The sequence below is a fragment of the Trachurus japonicus genome, chromosome 19 (genome assembly GCF_045865225.1).
Source record: "Trachurus japonicus isolate A0001 chromosome 19, Traja_1.0".
In the NCBI taxonomy this organism is placed as follows: domain Eukaryota; kingdom Metazoa; phylum Chordata; class Actinopteri; order Carangiformes; family Carangidae; genus Trachurus; species Trachurus japonicus.
This window is the reverse complement of record NC_140925.1, coordinates 4,157,591-4,179,034: the sequence shown is the minus strand read 5'-3', so window position 1 is coordinate 4,179,034 and position 21,444 is coordinate 4,157,591. Positions and strand designations below refer to the sequence as shown.

General features: G+C 41.7%; 2 protein-coding genes across 2 annotated transcripts; both read left to right on the top strand.

Moving 5' to 3' along the window:
- Nucleotides 1-1,315: 1,315 nt before the first annotated feature.
- On the top strand, nt 1,316-7,620 carry ghrhr2 (growth hormone releasing hormone receptor 2). Its single transcript, XM_085762189.1, has 13 exons — nt 1,316-1,369; nt 1,830-1,929; nt 2,618-2,767; nt 3,627-3,745; nt 4,273-4,370; nt 4,474-4,606; nt 5,063-5,216; nt 5,318-5,378; nt 5,821-5,887; nt 6,409-6,500; nt 6,578-6,707; nt 7,048-7,089; nt 7,187-7,620. Exons 1-13 carry the CDS (start codon nt 1,316-1,318, stop codon nt 7,283-7,285), a joined length of 1,299 nt encoding a protein of 432 aa, XP_085618315.1. The 3' UTR covers nt 7,286-7,620.
- Nucleotides 7,621-8,887: 1,267 nt separating this feature from the next.
- LOC146967174 (S-adenosylmethionine synthase-like) lies at nt 8,888-18,544 on the top strand. The gene is made up of 9 exons (XM_085761287.1): nt 8,888-9,217; nt 11,312-11,389; nt 12,544-12,666; nt 12,798-12,910; nt 13,000-13,143; nt 14,489-14,707; nt 16,358-16,540; nt 17,998-18,131; nt 18,239-18,544. Exons 1-9 carry the CDS (start codon nt 9,127-9,129, stop codon nt 18,339-18,341), a joined length of 1,188 nt encoding a protein of 395 aa, XP_085617413.1. The 5' UTR covers nt 8,888-9,126; the 3' UTR covers nt 18,342-18,544.
- The last annotated feature ends 2,900 nt before the right edge of the window (nt 18,545-21,444 follow it).

Here is a 21,444-nt window from a genome sequence, read left to right as displayed (position 1 = left end):
CCACCAGAGGGCGACACTCTCCCACAAACAGGAAACAACCAACACTAAAAACTGAATAGAAGAGCTTCACACACACAAGAAGCTTCAAACTGACACAATAAAAAACACACAACACACAGAGGACAATGATATTAACACAAAAACAAACTGAATGATGTTAAACTCAGACACAGCCAGGGCCGTTGCTAGGAATTCTGGGCCCCCTTAAAGAATACTAAAGTGCCCCTCCCCCCCTAACTTTTCCTATTATCATTTTTTATTTAGCCTTCTTTGTTTTGATGCTAATGCAGCATTACACTGCAAAAACTCAAGTATCTTAGCAAAAATATTTGTCTTATTTCTAGTCAAAATGTCATTTCTAGTCAAAACAAATCTCATTATACTTAAAATAAGACACATAATATTAAAAGTAGCTTGTTTTTAGACACTTCTTACTTCTTTCAAGCATATTTTCACTTGGAATAAGTAGAAAAAATCTGATAGTGGAGCAAGTTTTTCTTCCTTATTACAAGCACAAAAAACTTGCTTTCACTGGCAGATTTTTCTATTTATTGTGAATTTAAGTGAAAATTATCTAAAAACAAGTAAATTTTTAGGTAATGAGTCTTATTTTAAGTGGAAAGAGATTAGTTTTGACAAGAAATTAGACATTTTGACAAGAAATAAGACAAATATTCTTGGAAAGATGTTGAGTTTTTACAGTGTACTATGAGTATTAGTCAGGGTCTTATAATAATAAATCAGTCATACAAAGATTAAACTACTGAGGTTTTTTATGGGCCCCACTGGGCGCTGGGCCCCTAGAATTATCATCACCTTTCTCCCCTATACAACGGCCCTGGACACAGCTGCAGGAAAACCAACGTCAGGGCTGCACAAACTGTCAGAGACGCAAAATAAAAAGGTAAAAACCTATAAAGTGATGAGCAGGAAGTTCCTCCACCTCCTGTTGTTCCTCAGCTGAATATTTCAGGAGCTGCTGCTGTGAACGGCCGACTCCATATTTATTATAAATAAAGCTGCTGTGACTTTAACTAAAATAAATATCTGTTAATGCACATGTTCAGAGTTCAGCCCGTCAACATCATCAATGATGCAGCAGAGTGGAGACACTGTGTTTGTTGTTTGTCCTCACGAAAAGATGCTCAGGTGGTTTTCAGAACGAGACGTTTGAGTCCAGTCGGACACACGGACGCTCCACACATCGGCTCGGAGAAGCTGAGGAGGAAACATAAAGACTTTAAAACCAGAGGATTTTGTTTTTTGAATTTAACGTGGATGAGGTTTTATTTGATGGACTTTTCAGATTAAAAGGATGGAGTTCAGTCTGATCGCTGCCGTCTGCACCGTCATCGTCTCAACACACCTGGTAGGCTACGTTCTCAAGGTTTCATGGAAATTATTGTATTAAAATGTTGCACAGAAATGTGATTTAACATTTCTTATTTATGTCTGTCTTTATATTGTCCAATGTGCAGAAAAAACAAACAGGATTTATTCCTGTTTGTGGATTTTTGCAGCATTTTTAAACTCACATCTGCAAATATCCTGTGATTTTAACACGTTCATTGCGTCAACTATTATCATTCAACTAATTTCTACTTTATCATCTTTATAGTAATCAACAATCCAGTAATAATTAAGCTTAAAGGTTAAGGGGAAATACTTTTAAACACACAGGAAACAGGTTTAGGTTTAAGAAAACTAGTTTGAAGAATCTGAATTGTGCCTTGTGTTGGTTGTTTTTAACAGAAACAACTGACACTTTTTGATGAGCACATGGATCTGTGAGATTAATAAATTAAATTGAAGTTGATTCTGTGTCTCAGGTGAGTCCGACTCATCCCGACTGTCTCATCGTCCTTCACCTGCTGCAGAAAGAAAAGGGGTGTAAAGTCCTGAAGGAGACGAGTCACAATAAAACCTCAGGTACCTGTTCACCTGCAGGACAGACAGTAGAGTCAGCAGGGCCGGCCCCTGGCATAAACACTCTATGCTGTTGTTTAGGGCCACAGCCGTTAGGTGGGGGGCCACATGATCAGAAAGGTACCGGGGTTCATTCAAGTCATTTAAACATCCTGAGGTCTGCACGTGCACGCTATGAGCTTTATATGTAATTTGAAGTCAATATTCAGCTTCTTTTATCTCACATTTGAGACATTTGGTGAAAATAGAACGGCAGAATGACAACATTTGTGCTCAAAAAGCAATCTTACAAAATTTCATTTTAGACTTGTTTTGTTCATTCTCATGACTGAAGGTGTGTTTTCACAAGGGATTTGAAATTTTTCAAAATGCAGACCTCAAATTTCCAGCATTTGGCCTAAATTATTTCTTTATACAGTGTTCTAGGACAAACTGCCTCAGTGTGCTTACAGTGGAGGTTCTAATATTTAGACATAAAACACTTGAGTATTGTTACATCTGCAAGTATCTTAAAAAGATAAATTTAAGAAAATATGTAAAAGTTGAGAAAATGGCCTCAAACCTCAGAGGGCATAAACACGTCTGTATTCAGTTTTAACCAGTGATTTGGTGTTTGCGCTTAGAGTGCAGGGCCACAAACATAAATCTTGTTTAGGGCCACCAAAATCCTAGAGCCGGCCCTGAGAGTCAGTGTGTGTGTGTGTGTGTGTGTGTGTGTGTGTGTGTGTGACAGGTTGTGTGACGCAGTGGGACGGAGTGAGCTGTTGGCCCGACGCCTCTGAAGGCGACGTCGTCTCTGTCCAGTGTCCTGCTCTGCTGCTGAGACCGGGGACGTCTCCAGGTAGAGACGATGCTAATCAATAGTGTTTATTAATCAATGTTACATTAATGCAAGTTGATTTTTAAAGGACAGAGAAAACAGGGGAATAACTCCTTTAAAGGGGATAGTTCAACATTTTGGCAAATTGGCCCATTGCCATAATCCCTATAGTCATAGCAGTAGGTTTGTTACCTTTAATTGTAGGTGCAAGCTATTTTTAGAACGGCAGAGCAGAGCCGTGAGCTGCTCAGAGTTACGCTACGGAGGCTCATGGGATTTCTTGGTTTCCCTCATCAAACTCATCAAATACACAATCCAACAACTCCACAACGCTCTGGTGGACAAGTTGTGACCTGCACATTCACCACGCTATGAGATAATAACAGTCCATTCTTTTTACAGTCTATGAACACAACGTTACCAGACAGAGTTGTTTTAGAGGGAAATTCATGCAAAACCAACCACTGATGCGTGTTGCCTTCAGGGACAGAAATTAAAATATCACATGAAGTGGGAGGCAACACTATTAGTTCATACCTGTATTGCAGTAAATAGTTTTCAACTTTCACGTCAGGTTTTAAAGTTGTGACTCATCTGTGTGCGTTTTGACGTATGGATGGATTTTAATCTAACGCCTACTTTCTGTTGATTTCAGCTGTTTGATTATCTAAATTCTATGTAAAGAACAAAATAAATCACCTTTAATGTTATTAATTTATGTGTTTAACATAAAACAAACAGAAAATTGAGCCTAAAATGTCACAACTGGATCAGTTCTGTCTGATGATCAAATGTAAACAGTGACACGTTCAGTGGTTTCACGTAAATGTGAAATCTAATCGTCACCGTTTTGTTGTATGTGTGACCACTTCCTGTCCAGGTGCGGTCAGCAGGAAGTGCACGGAGCGAGGGTGGAGTCGCCCCGACCGCTCCTACCAGCAGGCCTGTAACTCTGCAGCTTCACAGCCGGAGGAGGAGGACGACGACGTGAGGACGGAGGTAGATGTGGATGAGGCGTTCACTGTCCTGTCAGGCGTTCACTCACTGCAAAAGCTCAAAATCTTTCCAAGAATATTTGTTTTATTTCTTGTCAAAATGTCCCATTTCTAGTCTAAACTAATCTCTTTTCACTCAAAATAAGACTCATCACCTTAAAATTAACTTGTTTTTAGATCATTTCCATTTGTTTCAAACAAATTTTCACTTGCAATAAGTAGAAAAATCTGCCAGTCAAAGCAAGTTTTTTGTGCTTGTAATAAGAAAGAAAAACTTGCTCCACTGTCAGATTTTTCTACTTATTTCAAGTAAAAATAGGCTTGAAAGAGGTAAAAAGTGTCTAAAAACAAGTTACTTTTTAATGTTATGAGTCTTATTTTAAGTAGAAAGAGATTTGTTTTGACTAGAAATTAAATTTTGACTAGAAATAAGACAAATATTCTTGGTAAGATTTTGAGTTTTTGCAGTGCTGTGAGGCGTTCACTGTCCCTCTGTGAGGTCTGAGTGTGACGTTCAATGTCCTCCTGTAGAAAACCCACCTGGACACGGTGAAGCTGATCTACAGCGTCGGCTACGGACTCTCTCTGGCCGCTCTGCTCGTTGCCGCTCTCATCTTCTGCTGCTTCAGGTCAGTTTCCACGATCCGTGCACGTGAACACGCGTGCATGTGTGTGTGTGTGTGTGTGTGTGTGAGACCATGTCCTCAGGTAAATCGTCCCTCCGTCCCCCAGGAAGCTGCTCTGCACTCGTAACCTCGTCCACCTCCACCTGTTCGCCTCCTTCATGCTCAGGAGTCTGTCCGTGTTCGTCAAAGACGGCGTGTTGTTCTCCGACCAGAGCACGGACCACTGCACGGTCTCCACGGTAACGACCACACACCACAGGAAGCTGCCGTTTCCTTGATTTGATCGATTACATTTTTGGGTTGATGATGTTTAAAAAGTTGCAAATTTACCACCGAGGAAAAAGTCTTTAAACGCCTCGTTTGGTCTGAGCAGAAGTTGAAAACACAAAGATTCAGTTCAGTGAAAAATTGATTTGTAAATAAACATTTTCTTTTCTTGTCTCCGTCTCTAAATGTGTCCTCGTCATGCTCCATGTTCTTGAACCTTGTTGTCCTTTAACATTTCCCTGTCCCTGTCCTGTGTCCTTGCACACTGCCTTGTCATCCTCTTTGTCTTTGAACGCCTCCACTTCTTTGTCCTTTGTCCTGACCTCCTTCTGTGTCCCTGAACGTCTCTTTCTCCTCTTCCTGTGTCCCTAATATCTCCTTATCCTTCTCCTCCTGTGTCCTTGTCCTCCTCCCGTCCTCCTCTCCAGTGGAGGTGTCAGGCGGCCGTCTCCTTCTCCCACTTCAGCGTGGTGTCCAACTTCCTGTGGCTGCTGCTGGAGGCTCTGAACCTTCACACTCTGCTGCTCTTCAGCTTCACTCAGACCAGGAAGCTGCTGTGGATCTACACCTCCGTCGGCTGGGGTTCGCTGCTCCTCCTCCTCCTCCTCCTCCTCCTCCTTCATCTTCATCTTCATCCACCTGCTCCTCACTGCTCCACTGATTCACATCTACCTTTCTTACAGGAACTCCTGCTGTCACTGTGCTGATCTGGGCTCTGCTGAAGAAACATCTGGACGACGAAGGGTCAGGGTCAAAAATATAAACACATACAAACATCAACAGGTGTTCGGAGCTTTTAACTGGATACGCAAAAGTCTCTGGTTCCTGCTGATGTGTCTCTGTTACCTACAACAGCAAATGAGCCCATCAGTGTGAAGATACGCTATTTCTAAGTAGATCTAATTCTATACCTCTGGAAGGCATGGTCGGGTTGGACCACTGACGAAACGATACAAATAGATACATTACGCTGCAAAAAAACACCCCAAAAAAACAAGTCCTGTCTTCTTTCCGACGTTTCCAAAACAAATCTACACAAACGTCTTCATGACAGTGGGAAATGCAGTCTTCATTCCGCTGCTTTCGTCCACAGGGGCCGCCAAAATCAACACTAAATGAAAAGTCTGTACAGGGGCTTTAAATGTAGTCGTGCTGCATGAGTTTGTGTTTATGTTTGTGTCCACAGGTGCTGGGACGACCTGGACAGCCGTCTGTGGTGGATCATTAAGACTCCCATCCTGCTCTGCATCTGCGTGAGAACCTCAGGACGAAAACACACAAACAAAACGTTTTTATAGATTCATAATAAAATCTAAAAACTAGGGCTGGGACGATATGCTTTTCTCCCGATTCGATTCTTCTACGATTTTTTGGATGGCGATTCGATTTAAATTGCGATTCTACGATATTGCCGATTCTCTCGATTTTTAGTCTGCATTTTTGCATTTTTAACATTTATCTGCACACAAATACTGTAGGAGCCTATAAATTAACATACTCCATTATAAAGTGAACTTAAACCCTTTTCAAAACCTGTACTCTCTGTATGTAAAAAAAAGGCGAACAAATGCACATTGCACAATATTTTAAAAAATTCAAAAAAAAAAATAGATTTTTGAAAAAAAATCGATTTAAAAATCGGCAAAAAGGATATCGCGATATTTATGTGAATCGATTTTTTCTCCCACCCCTACTAAAAACATAAAATTGAATTCTTCAGTTCCTGCACAGAAAACATCAAAAATAAATCCACTGCTTGTTCTCCGACCTTCAGATCAACTTCCTGATGTTCCTCAACATCAGCAGGATCATCGCCCAGAAGACGAAGGCCACAGCTGTGACCCAGAGCGAGACACACCTGTACAGGTAACACACACACACACACACACACACCTGGTCGTTGTCCCTGTTCGACAGTTTAACGTCCGTCTGTCCCTCTGCAGGACGCTGCTCCGCTCCACCCTCCTCCTCGTCCCTCTGTTCGGCCTCCACTACGTCGTCTTCGCTCTGTTCCCGGATCACGTGGGCGTCCGACCCCGACTCTACCTGGAGCTGGTTCTAGGCTCCTTCCAGGTGACGCCATCGACCCAATCAATCAATACTAGATCAATGAACTATTCAGTTACTCAGTCGTTTGGTTTATGAGGTCGTTGGATAAACGATTGAGACGTTTGAAATCATCACGTTTCTAACATTTTTTGAACAAAAGACCCAAGATTTAGTTTGATTGTTTGATCATTGGACCATTATTGATGTAAAATAGGCTATTATAGTTCAGATCTGCTGATTTTCTTCTCCATTAATCGTTTAATCATGTTAGACTTTGTTTTGTGCATCTATTGATCCAACACTTCTTGAATGAGGAGGAAAAACAGTAAACGTTGAGTAAATATTTGATGTTTTGTCTGATCAGGGTTTTCTTGTGGCCGTGTTGTTCTGCTTCCTGAATGGAGAGGTGAGCTTATTATACAAACAGTTAAAACCTCAGAGACTGTTTAGTCAGAATTAAAAAGGTATTTTATATCATATTATCATATATTTTTGTTGTTCAGGTGCAAACAGAGATCCGGAAGTTGCTGAGAAGCTGCCGACCAGAGACCAACAACATGAACATGAACATGAATCTGCCGACACAGGACGACGCTCCTTAAACTCACTGGTTCATTCTGTCACTTTGGTTCTTATTTGTTTTATCTTGACGACTTTAATAGAAAACAAAACACTGAGCTCTTTAACTTCTTTAACTGTTTTACCTACACTTGACTTTCACTTGTAATAGAATCACTTTAAATGACCGTGCTGGTGTTTTTACTGGTGTTAAAAGCAGATTAACACTGATGTTACCTGTGCACCTGTTGTCCCTTCACATCACTATTTAACTCTATATAATAAAGATATTTACACTCCAGTTTGTTTGTTTATTGCTGATTAAATTATTTACTTTACTGTCACCGTGTTGTTGCTGCAGCTTCAACAGATTCAGTTCATTATATATATATATATATATATATATATATATATATATATACATATATATATATATATTATAGGAAGATGTTGAAGCTTCCACCTATTTGTCTAAAACTCTGACATCTAGTGGTTGAAATACGACACTGCAGCTCAGAGACATGAAGACTCACATGTGTTCACTGCAGCTCTGCAGCAGAATTCAACTGCACATGTCTCTATTGATTAATATTGATCATGTAAACTGTTTCTAGTCATTTCTACATTAAACCAGACAGTTTGTAGTTCATCTGCAAAGTTTAAAGCCTCCAGAAAGAAGTTTTAACATCGACCAACGCAGACGCTGACACCGAGACGGCCGAGAGAGACTCTCATCAGATGATTAATTGATCGGGATCATACTATTTCTATTTCTATCACGTTTCCATGATGTCTCCAGCATCATTTTCTTTATCTGAGCTGTGGAAACGTGGCTCTAGGAGCAGCTCTGTGGACTCGGCCACACAAAGACCTGAGGGGCCCCAGGTACAAAGACCCTCAGGGGCCTCTGGTATAATATTAAGACCCTGAGCATGAAAGAATCTGTTGAGGAACTTGTTGTTGAACTTTATAAAAGTGCAGGTCGGTCAGAGGACGTGAGTTTGATGCACTGCAAAAACTCTAAATCTTACCAAGAATATTTGTCTTATTTCTAATCAAAATGTTATTTCTAGTCAAAACAAATCTCATTATACTTAAAATAAGACTCATCACATTTAAAAGTAGCTTGTTTTTAGACACTTTTTACTTCTTTCAAGCAGATTTTCACTTGAAATAATCTGATAGTGGGGCAAGTTTTTCTTTCTTATTACAAGCACAAAAAACTTGCTTTCACTGGCAGATTTTTCTACTTATTTCAAGTGAAAATTTGTTTCAAAACAAGTGAAAATTATCTAAAAACAAGTAAGATTTTTAGGTGATGAGTCTTATTTTAAGTGGAAATAGATTCGTTTTCACCAGAAATGAGACATTTTGACAAGAAATAAGACAAATATTCTTGGAAAGATTTTGAGTTTTTGCAGTGTGCGTTCAGCTCGTCCGTCCAGCACGGGAGGAGTTAAACAACTGTCACCAAGAGAGAAAAAAAAAAACTAACTGTGGGGATCCCTCCCTCCTCTCCTCTGGGCTCTGAATGGTCTAAACCCACTGGTTCACATGGCTCCCTCCCCCCCGAGTGTGTGAGAGTGAGAGAGAGAGTGTGTGTGTGTGTGTGTGTGTGTGTGTGTGTGTTGTCTTTGCCTTATATAGTGCACAGTTATCCGGCTGCTCTGCCTTGGGGACGGAGAGATTAGGCTGCAGCCGAAGTCGAACCACACGACCACGTCTCTCCATCTTTGTTCCCTCTGTTTTGATAATAAGAAGAAGACGAACAGAAGAACATCTCGTCCTGCAGCGTCTCTCTGCTCCTCACTAGTCTCCATCCAACAACTCCTCACCGAGCATCGAACCCACCGCACACACACACACACACACACACACAGCAAAAATGAACGGCACTATGGACGGGAACTACGACCACGTTCTTCAGGACGGCTCCTTCATGTTTACCTCCGAGTCGGTGGGAGAGGGACACCCCGGTGAGTAGCTACGACCTCCTCTCCTCTCCTCTCCTCTCCGTCGGTGCAGCTGTTTGGGAACGAAGCGGGGGAAACAAACAGGTCGCGGTGCGTTCAACACTTTTATGTCTCACTGATCATTGATGACTTTGAGGAATGTGCAGAATCCTGAACGCAGCACGGAGCCACGGCTGCAGCAGGAGGGGAAAAAAAAAAAAAGTTAGAGGAAACTCTCTCTCAGCGCTGGTCCGAGAGTTCGTTATCAAAGAGCAAATCTGGATTTTTAGGATTTTTACACCGTTGCACCACGAGTTCCCATGTTCCCCTGCTGCTGCTGCTGCACAGCTGAGAGTCGACTGAAGTTTGAATAATGAGCTGAACAAGCTCCAAGTGATACAGGACACAAAGTCGGATTAATATTATGAGACAAAGTTGTGTTGATGAGTCTCTCAGTCCAGAGTTCCCGCTCTTTTAGCTCCATGTTTGGTCTCCACCGGCTCCTCTGCAGCTGCTTCATGCTCCACCATGTTGACCTGCTGCTCTCTGGCTGAGCTGGCTTCTTACAGATGTGTCTCTGAAAACATCTGCAGCCCAAAAATAACACTTTAAGAGAGGAGGAGAGTTGAGTCCAAATCAACAAAAAATTCACACCAAAGCTCTGTAAAACTGCTGCTTGATTATCCTTGTTAAAAAATATGTGATCAATAGACTTGATTTAATGGTTCTAGTCTTTGATTTGTTTGTTGTTGTGTAGCTCCGCCTCCTACTGACATGAAACCAAAACAACAGCCAGCCACGTGGAACTTTTACAAATACACAGCCGGAAATGATCGATATCGGTCGATCACACTCATAGATGATCGGTATTGGCTGCAAAAGAAAAAAAAGAGTCAAAACTCAATTCACTACAATAGATCCCCCTGCTTTGAAAATATTGATTGCAGAAGCTTTAAGGTGTTTAAGATAAACATCAAGTTTCTATTAAAAAAAAAGGAGTTTTAATTGATGAACAAATGCATTCTGGGAAGTCCGCTAATACTGTACACTAAGACGAAACTAGAAAATAAACAAAACTCATTTTTAAAAGTTTTGCATGAAAAAACTGCGCATTCAAGTTGATGTCAGTTAATAATAAAAGCTTAGCGATTAGGGATCCAGTTCTCAGACGGTCATTCGCAGCTTTTATATTTATACATCTAACTTTTTACTCAACTTACATTTTATTCAGCAGATTTAAAAACAACCTCAGTTGCCCAAAGTGCTGCACAACATAAATATAATCCAGTGCTAGCAATATAAATAACTGCAGGAAAACATAATATACCAATTGAGATCAACATTAATAGTCAAGACAACAAAAATAATCAGGGAAAGGTAAAATACAAATAAAAGCTTTACTAATAACAAGATAATCCAGCACAATAACTATCAGACAGTTAGCCTAGCATGCTAGAGCAGTATTAAAATCACAACTTCCTGGCAGGATTTTCAAAATAAAACCAGGAGCAGGAACAGGAAGCAGATTGCAGATTGTGATTCTACAATAAAAGATTGTCACATGATCTTTTAGCCCGAGTGTGTGTGTGCGTGTGCGTGTGCGTGTGTGTGTGTGTACGGGCAGTTTAGGAATAAAAAACACTGTGTTGTGTTGTCGACATGTGCGGGCGGCTCTATATTAAAACGTAAACTCATGGCTCTGAGCTCATGGGCGATAGGAGATAAAAACAGCAGCGACGACGTCAACGATGTGATGCATGTGAGCTCAGGTGAAGCACAGGTGTGACCTCCATCTGCTGCCACACACACACACACACACACACACACTAAACACAACCAGGTCAGTGTGTGTTGGTACAGTAGCTGATGACGCTGCGGTGCTTTGATGGTGTGGAGTTGCTGTGAGTGGTTGGCATGGCCGGGCGGCGCTCCAGAGTTATTCATAGGGCCGCTCCGGCTCCTAATAGGACGGATGTGTAGCTCTCTGATGGAGCGGTGAAATCTGAGCCCCGACTGGACAGGAATCTGAACCTCACAGCAGCTGAAGGTCACACGAGGAAACGACCCCACTCACTCGTATTTAAAACCCTCTTCATTTTTTTTTTTTTGATTTCCTAGATAAGATCTGTGATCAGATCAGTGACGCCGTGCTGGACGCTCACCTGAAACAAGACCCGGACGCCAAGGTGGCCTGTGGTGAGTAACGTGCAGGGGAAGTAATAAAATGGTTTCTAATCGCTTATCTACACCTGACAAACTCATCTACCCGATTAAAAACTCAGGATTCAACTTGAAATCTAATTTCTTTTTTTTAAACTGTAATCAATTCCCGTCACAAACCTCAATAAACGGGGAAATGTTGTGTGCAAATCATATTACATTTTTAAAAAGGTGGAAAACATATGATGCAACTTTCTACCTTCATTATTCTATAGGGCCACATGATATGTAAAAAACATTATATTGCAATAACATGGGCAGATACTGTGATTTCTGCTTCATTAAGACTTAAAAAAAATATGTGATATTTGTTGTCATGTCCCTTTACTCATTGAAAATCTGATTTATTTATCTCCCTATAGTGCACAATAATGTTGTTGTTATTGTGCAGCCTCATTATATTATCTCAATAACTCAATTATTCTAATTATCTTATGAAAGAGTTTCTATACCCCTTTACCTGCCCCTAAGACAAGAAACCTAAACTGTTTTAAGTCATTATCTGCATCATATTGATATTAGAGGACAAAACTTTTTTATGAAGAATGAGGTTGTGACATATGGAGCCAAATCATTTTTAAATCCTTATTAAAAAGGAACATATTATGGAAATATCACATTTTGAAGGCTCTTTATCATATGTTTGGCTGTTAATGTGAGAATTGACAAATAAAATCTGTAATTTTCAGGCTCCTGAGGTTAAAATCCATGTGGTTTTACCATCTGTTCCTCAGTTGTCTGACAATGATGTCATTAGTTTTCCCATTTGCATAATCCCACCCCTACCTGTGAGTAAAGGAGGCGGGGCAAGCAGTGGTTAATTTGCATTTAAAGGGACAGGCGCTGAAACCAGCCGTTCTGAACAGGATGAACATACGTAGCTGTGATGTTTGATCCTTGGGGTATTTTGACTAAAGCATGTCACATGTCTTTAAGACACCTGGCAACTATTTTAATTTGTGGAAAAGGGGCAGAATATGTCTCCTTTAAGCCATGTTGCTGATGTAGCTACCTTCTGGGAAATGTCATGAAAGCACAAAACGGAGACATGGGGCTAAATTAAAAGGACATTGACCACAACATGTTGTCTGTCTCTCTGTCTCTCTGTCCTCTGTGTCGTCCCGTCACAGAGACGGTGTGTAAGACGGGCATGGTGCTGCTCTGCGGTGAGATCACGTCCCGGGCCAACGTGGACTACCAGGCCGTGGTGAGAGAAACCATCCGACACATCGGCTACGACAGCTCAGAGAAAGGTGACCGGACTTTTCTCTCCACGTTGTGTGTGTCTGTGTGTGTGTGTGTGTGTCTGTTTGAGATCGACACGTTGGTTGGACCGAGACGTGACCGTGTCTTCTCCTTCGTCTCTGTCTCCATCTCTGTCCAGGCTTCGACTATAAGACCTGTAACGTGCTGGTGGCTCTGGAGCAGCAGTCGCCCGACATCGCACAGGGAGTTCACGTCGACCGACTGGAGAACGACATCGGAGCTGGAGACCAGGTCCAACACACAAACACCACACAACAACACAACAACACAACACACCGTCTCTATATTTGTGTTGGTCCTAAATCTGTGTGTGTCTGCAGGGTCTGATGTTCGGATACGCCACAGACGAGACGGAGGAGTGTATGCCGCTCACCATCGTCCTCGCCCACAAACTCAACGCCAAGATGGCCGAGCTGAGACGGAACGGGACCGTCCCCTGGCTCCGCCCCGACTCCAAGACACAGGTGAGGTCAAGGTACACAACCACTGCATCACCCCGCAGACACAGAGCCGACAAAGAGCCGACACGTCTCCTCACTAAACCAGTCATCTGCCCAAGTTCAGGTGTTTTAAATTATTTTTAATGGGCCTTGCATCAATCAAAAATGTGGGTTTACATCTATAAATCATGTTCTGATTAACTGCAAAGTGAATTGGAGCCAAAGTAATTATGCAAATCTGTGTCAAAAAACATGTCTGACATCCCATATCTGACCCAGGTACGGTGGCCCGGAGGGATCAACTCACATGCAAAGACAAAAAAAAAAACTTGCTACAAATTCAGAAAACAACTTGATCGACTTGACAACACTTGAGCTGCAAAAACTCACAACACAACAGCAGTGTTTCCAGGGGACACAAAACAGTGACGATTTATGATGAAGTCTCTAACAAATTATTCAGAAATTGTTGCCAATATTTAAAGGGATAGTTCAACATTTTGGCAAATTGGCCCATTGCCATAATCCCTATAGTTTTAGGAGTAGGTTTGTTTCCTTTAATTGGCAAATGCAGAGACTGCTTGCTGAAAAACTGTCCCCGACGGGAACGCGCATCAGCGGTTTTGCATGAATTTCCCTCTAAAACAACTCTGTCTGGTAACGTTCTGTTATTATCTCATAGCGTGGTGAATGTGCAGGTCACAACTTGTCCACCAGAGCGTTGTGGAGTTGTTGGATTGTGTATTTGATGAGTTTGATGAGGGAAACCAAGAAATCCCATGAGCCTCCGTAGCGTAGCTCTGAGCAGCTCACTGCTCTGCTCCTCTGTTCTAAAAACAGCTTGCACCGACAATTAAAGGTAACGCACCTACTGCTATGACTATAGGGATTATGGCAATGGGCCAATTTGCCAAAATGTTGAACTATCCCTTTAATATTCATGTAAAATTCATGCAAGTCATTAAGAATAAAAAAATTAAAAATCTTTAAATTCAGGGACTCGTTCCCTCCTCCTCCTCCGTCTTCATAGTGAACACTTCACTCACTACTAAGTAGGACAGTGATCACGTCCTGCAGAATGTGCTTACCAGCAAACACAGACCGGTCCACGCTGGTATGCAACATCTGAGCCGCCTTCGACAGCAACACACACACACACACACACACACACACACCACTGACAGCACTGACACACACATATCAAACCTTAGAGTTCACTGCACACGTGAGCTGAATTTCACCGGAGCTCCAAGTGTGAAAACTCAGACACGAGGAGAGGAAAATTAAATGTTTAGATTATAACATAAAAATCCAGTAATAACAATAACACAGTGTTCCTGTGACTCCGCCCCCCTCCCTTGTCTCCCAGGTGACCGTTCACTACCTCCAGGAGAACGGCGCCGTGATCCCCAAGCGCGTGCACACGGTGGTGATCTCGGTGCAGCACGACGACTACGTGAGTCTGGAGGAGCAGAAGGAGGTGCTGAAGGAGAAGGTCATCAAGGCCGTGGTGCCGTCCCGTTACCTCGACGACGACACCATCTACCACCTGCAGCCCAGCGGCCGCTTCGTCATCGGGGGGCCGCAGGTAGGACCAGCTGCTGCCACGGCAACGCTTACATAAAACCAGAGTTGAACCAAAGTTGAACTGAAACTGAACCAGATTTGAGCTAGAATTTAACCGCATTTGAGCCAGAGTTAAACCAGAGTTGAGCCAAAATTGAACCGGAGTTGAGCTGGAGTTGAACCGGAGTTGAACCACCCATAGTTTAGTCATGTTATATTTCAAAAGGTTTGATGTTTTGACTGTTTCATCATTAGTTGATCAGACACAGAGCTCTACCATATAACTACTTTGTAACTGAATCAATTGGTTCATTAATTATTGGTTGATTAATTATTAGCTGATTCACAGCCAGGAATTGTAACAAATAAGTTTATCAAAGAAAAATGACAAAATATAAAGATTGTATAATATGAATTTTCTAATATTTTAGCCAACTTTTTAAATTAATAATCAATACTTTGCTAAATGATCATAGGACTCAATAATAAAGTTCACGCTGCTGTTTGAAGGAGCTCTGAATGAAACCAGAACAGTAAAATCAGATATCAAAACAGACTCTCTCTGCTTCACATGCAGTATAAACAGGAAGTAAAATAAAAACAACAACAGACTCACTGTGACCTCATGACACAAACAACATGACTCTACCAGCAGCAGCAGCAGCAGCAGCACATGCAGATACAGAGAAGCCAAAAACACCAATAATCAACTATTACGGTATCACACACAGTTTACTGAGAGTAGCAACACGTCCGCGCACATAAGCTACACACTGACTGCGCCACATGTTACTCACCTGTTACCTTCTACATTATATTACCTTATATTACATTACCTTCGCTGGAGCTCAGTGCCGGTGAACTCAGGTGAAGACGCCGCGGACAGAGCTCCGTGACCGGTGCCATGGTGGAGGAAGAAGAAGCTCCGTCTCGTTCACCTGCTTCATACACCTGGTGCAGCAGAGAGGAAGTGTCCGGCTGTACCTAGTTGGTAGTTTCCGTCCGTTTCCCGCCATGAACACACGAGTTACCGCGCGAATGAGCCAATCGCTGTAAAGCTGCTGAAAACAACCGGAAACGACTCATACCGGATCTATCAGAATCCTTTCACAATAAGGTCCGCAAGTCTTGAACAAAGTCTATGATTATATTCATTTTGACACATATAATTTTAATAATAGAGTGAAACTTGTTGTATAAAAAGAAAAAAACAACAATTCAAATATAGATTTTAAACAAACAACAACAAAAAAAACCTTTTCATTTCAATTTTTATTTGCTTTTGGTTTATTGTGACCTCCATGTAAAAAACAGGACATTTTACTTTTTACCTGTAAACTTACATTTAAACATTAAAATGTAGTTGTAAGATTAAAGGGACAACGAGGAGTTTGTATTTGGTTATAAAAAAGTCTCATATAAATGTGGATGAATCTACGTTACCACTTGTTAATGGACCCATTTTCGATAAATACATCGTTTTGTCTTTAACGTTATTTTGTTATTATTATTAATGGTGGAAATGCTGGGCAAGAATTTCACCGTGCGAGCGAAGGCTCGTGGGAAATGTAGTGTGAAAACACTTCACTTTCCAAAACTCCTCGTTGTCCCTTTAAAAGAATAACGCCTTAAGAAACTCTCTCTGACTCATGGTGTCGCTGCTCTCCTGCAGGGCGACGCCGGAGTGACGGGCAGGAAGATCATCGTGGACACCTACGGCGGCTGGGGGGCCCACGGCGGCGGCGCCTTCTCCGGGAAGGACTACACCAAGGTGGACCGCTCGGCCGCCTACGCCGCCCGCTGGGTGGCCAAGTCTCTGGTGAAGGCCAAGCTGTGCAGGAGGGTCCTGGTGCAGGTGAGACACACACTCCACCCCCCAAATACAACGACCCCAAAGGGTTTAAGGCTTCAGCTTCTTTTTCTTCCTTTTAATGTGGCGTAGTAGCTTTCACATCTTCTAGGTGATTCTGGAAGATTTAGTTAAAATAAATCTCAAATAGAGATTAGTGTGGGAACTCAGAAGTCATATTTTCTACGTTTCTCCTCGGTTACGTCATCAGAAACGTCACCAGTTCCAACTCAGAAACTCTGAGAAACTTAAGTTACACCAAGCTCACAATAGATCCAACATTACACATTTTCCTTAGCCATTTAAGTCTTGTTTTGTGTCCTTAAAACAGTTGTAGCAACACTGTTGTGCAGCTTCTACCTGTAGACATGTTGTGTTGCTTTCATGCACAAAACTATCACATATTGTGTTGTTATCAGTTTGCTTTAACCAACAATGCTAAGGACAACTATAGATTTCTGACTTGTTACCAACTGAGATGGGAAGTTTCAGGTTTCTTGTTGCCCTTTCTCCCCTTGAGGGCCCCAAATAGTCCCTTGTTTTGGTTTCTCCTGATGTTACTTAAAGGGATACTTCACCCAAAATTGACAATTCACCAATCATCTACTCACCGTCATGCCAAGGAAGGGTCTGGAGAACTTTCAGTGTCATCAAAACTCTGGAGTTCCAGGGGGGTCCGGCTTTCGTATAATGGCGGCGGATAGAGTTCACTTTTGAATTGTCCAAAACACACACTATGAAACATCCAGATACCTCCATACTGCTCGTCTGTACTGACCCAAGTGTCCTGAAGCTGCGATATGAAGAAGTTGTTCAGAAAAAATTAATGTGATCTCTGTTTTTATCCTTGTTGTAGCAGTAGCTCCCAGTGGCTCTGTTGATGTTTGTGCACATGCATGAGATTTGCTGCCAGATGTTCGTTGGTCGTTGTAAACCATTGGATGTATGATGTAAACATGGAAGAACATCTCGCACAGCAACTGGGAGCATGAATTATCGATTTAATAATATCAGGAGAAACCAAAACAAGGATTATTTGGGGCTCTCAAGGGGGGAAAACGCTGTTGTGGACAAGTTGTGACCTGCACATTCACCACGCTATGAGATAATAACACAACGTTACCAGACAGAGTTGTTTTAGAGGGAAATTCATGCAAAACCGCTGATGCACGTTGCCTTCAGGGACAGTTTTTCATCAAGCAGTCTCTGTATTTCCCTGTAAAACAACTCTGTCTGGTAACGTTGTGTTATTATCTCATAGCGTGGTGAATGTGCAGGTCACAACTTGTCCACCAGAGCGTTGTGGAGTTGTTGGATTGTGTATTTGATGAGTTTGATGAGGGAAACCAAGAAATCCCATGAGCCTCCGTAGCGTAGCTCTGAGCAGCTTGCCGCTCTGCTCAGCCGTTCTAAAAATTCCAAAATGTTGAACTATCCCTTTAACCCTCATCTTTTATTTCCAGGTGGCGTATGCGATCGGCGTGGCTCACCCTCTCTCCATCTCCCTCTTCACCTACGGCTCCTCCCACAAGACGGAGATGGAGCTGCTGCAGGTCGTCAACAAAAACTTTGACCTCCGGCCCGGCGTCATCGTCAGGTCAGCAGCAGCGCCAGCAAAGATTATGATGCATGACGACGACACTTCTTCTCCTGCAAAATCTGCAAAAAAAATCTGAATCTCTCTGTGTTTGGCCTTTACTATAGCGACCTGGACCTGAAGAGACCAATCTACCAGAAGACGGCCTGCTACGGACACTTTGGCAGGAAGGACTTCCCCTGGGAAGTCCCAAAGAACCTGAACTACTAGTTTTATCTACTGCATGTACAAGTGTTTAAGTGTGTGAGAGAGTGTGTGTGTGTGTGTGTATGAGTGCGTATGTATGGGAGTGTGTGTGACAGCTGTCCTCGTGCTTGTGTAACCCGGTAAGAGAAAGGCAGCTGCTAGTGAACAGGGATGGGCCAGGGTGGGGCTGAGGATCATCTCCGGTCCTGCAACTGGACACACTGCAAAAACTCAAAATCTTACCAAGAATATTTGTCTTATTTCTAGTCAAAATTTAATTTCTAGTCAAAACAAATCTCATTCTACTTAAAATAAGACTCATCACATTAAAAAGTAGCTTGTTTTTAGACACTTTTTACTCCTTTCAAGCAGATTTTTTACTTGAAATAAGTAGAAAAATCTGACAGTGGAGCGAGTTTTTCTTTCTTATTACAAGCACAAAAAACTTGCTTTGACTGGCAGATTTTTCTACTCATTTCAAGTGAAATTTAGTTTGAAACAAATGGAAATGATCTAAAAACAAGTTCATTTTTAGGTGATGGTTCTTATTTTGAGTGAAAAGAGATTAGTTTAGACTAGAAATGAGACATTTTGACAAGAAATAAGATAAATATTTTTGGAAAGATTTTGAGCTTTTGCAGTGCACGAAGGAGGGAGAAAGGAGGGAGGAGGAGGAGGAAGGAGGAGGGAGGAGGTGGTGGTGGTAGTGGGTTCATCTGTAATTTATGACTCTTCAGCCCCCCAATAGTAACAAGAAACATGAGCGAGCTGTTTGGTATTTCTGTCCCGTAGTCGCAGCTGCAGGCTGAATGACCAAATCTGACCAGAGATCAGCCACCAACCAACACTTTCAACAGAGACATTTCACCGTCATGTCTTAAGAACAATCTGAACTGAACTGTATAGACAGTGTTTTTATATCTGGAGTTGAACTGGAGGAAATCTGTAGCCTGAATTATGCAAATTAATCCCCCCCTTTTACTTTGTTGTTTCTTTGGTTTGAGACTTTATTTTATTAAAAGAGTATAAGTTCATTTCAAGACCTGCAGACACTTCACCTCCACAATTCACAAAACACATGAGCTTTGTCTTTTGTTTTCAAAAGCTGTTGTTTCTCAGTAAGAAGTCAGCGCACAAACATAATGATGTCATAATAAAAAGTCCATATGTTACACTTTTATTTTGAAGGGCTGAAACTATCGCAGCTTCTCTCTGGAGCTCTAGTAACGATAACAACATCCGAAAAGAGGAGGAGGGGGAGGAGGCTCTGAGCCGCTCTTCTGATTGGCTAACTGTTTTCTAACTGATCCAATAAAAAAAATAGAGCAGATTTCAGAATAAAACGCCCAGAGAAACCAAATCCTGCAAGCCCAGGTGGTGGTGGGGGGGCGGGGCTTGGTGTGACTGACTGCTGTGACATCACAAAGTGACAGGAAGTCCTGACGGCTGGTTTTAAGGCTCAGTTTTCTGAATACAGGCTGTGTGCTTTAATACAAACATCTACCTTTAGTATAGCTACTGTAGGGAGCTTTAAACACTGTGAACCTGCAAACACTTGATTCTCCACCAAAGCAGACGACATCTAAAGCCTTAAAGATCTTTTATGATCCGTTCACTCCAGTAGCCGACAATCGTTTTTTTTTAATAGTTTTATTTTTCTAAAATAAATCAACACCTGCAGACACTTCATCTACGCAAGACTGAAATCCTTAAAGAGTCTTAACTTTAGTTTCCAGAGGTCTAAAGATACATGAACCTTTACTTTCTATATATATATATATATAAATATATCATATTTCCTGTCTCTGTCACGTGAGTGGTTGTAGAAGTCCGGCTGCTGGTTTAGTGTCTGCAGGACGACGTGAAGCTTTAAAGTAGAAAGTCTTGATAGGTTTGTAGATTTTAGATTTTAGTTCTATTCTTGTTCTTGTTTAGTTTTCACTAGAAACTGTCGTTTCCCTGAGATGAAGCTGCTGTTTCTCAGTTTTCACGTCATCAGGGAGATTTTCTTCAAACACCTGCAGACAAACAGAGACGAGGTGAAATGTCCCAAAGAAGAGGAGGAAGAAGAAAAAAAGAAAAAGAAAACTGTGAATCTACGACTTCTCGTTCTGTTCATGATGTAAATATGATTTTTAAACAATAAAACCTTTTAACAACAGAGTGTGTTCTGTTTCATGATCAATGAAAACCCAATCATGAATTATTTAAAATATTATTTGCTTTAATTTGCTGCTTTTTTTTTCAAACATTTTTTATAACACTCTCTGTTTATACGTTCACTCCCTCATCTGTTTGGTCCCATAGAAGCTGTAACACGTCACCGTTACTGTTTAAAGACATAGAACAAAATATACAACAGAGCTTATTTGGACAGAATATGAGACACAACGAAGTTTCTGTGGAAAAGATACAAAAAAAACCCTCCAACAATTAGAAGCACTTAGAAATCAAACACATTATTCTTGGCACTCGTCGACCGTCCATCTATTGTCCGAGAGGGGTTCTTTTTTTTTTTTTGGAAAACTTCACCTTACTGTTGAGGTAAAGAGCCAAAAAACTGATTATGTAACAAAACTTCCTGAGTGTGAGAACAACGTGGAGCTCGATGTCCGAACCAACGTCCAAACATGAAAACACGACAGCAGTGGCGGCGGCGCACGTGGAGGAAGAGGAGGAAGAGGCACTTCCTGGACGTTCAGGCTGATGAAAGGCCGATTGTTTCAATAAGAGACTTTAAAGGGATAGTTCAACATTTTGGCAAATTGGCCCATTGCCATAATCCCTATAGTCATAGCAGTAGGTTCGTTACCTTTAATTTTCGGTGCAAGCTATTTTTAGAACGGCGGAGCAGAGCCGTGAGCTGCTCAGAGCTACGCTACGGAGGCTCATGGGATTTCTTGGTTTTCCCTCATCAAACTCATCAAATACACAATCCAACAACTCCAAAACGCTCTGGTGGACAAGTTGTGACCTGCACATTCACCACGCTATGAGATAATAACACAACGTTACCAGACAGAGTTGTTTTAGAGGGAAATTCATGCGTTTTTCATCAATCAGTCTTTGTATTTCCCTCTAAAACAACTCTGTCTGGTAACGTTCTGTTATTATCTCATAGCGTGGT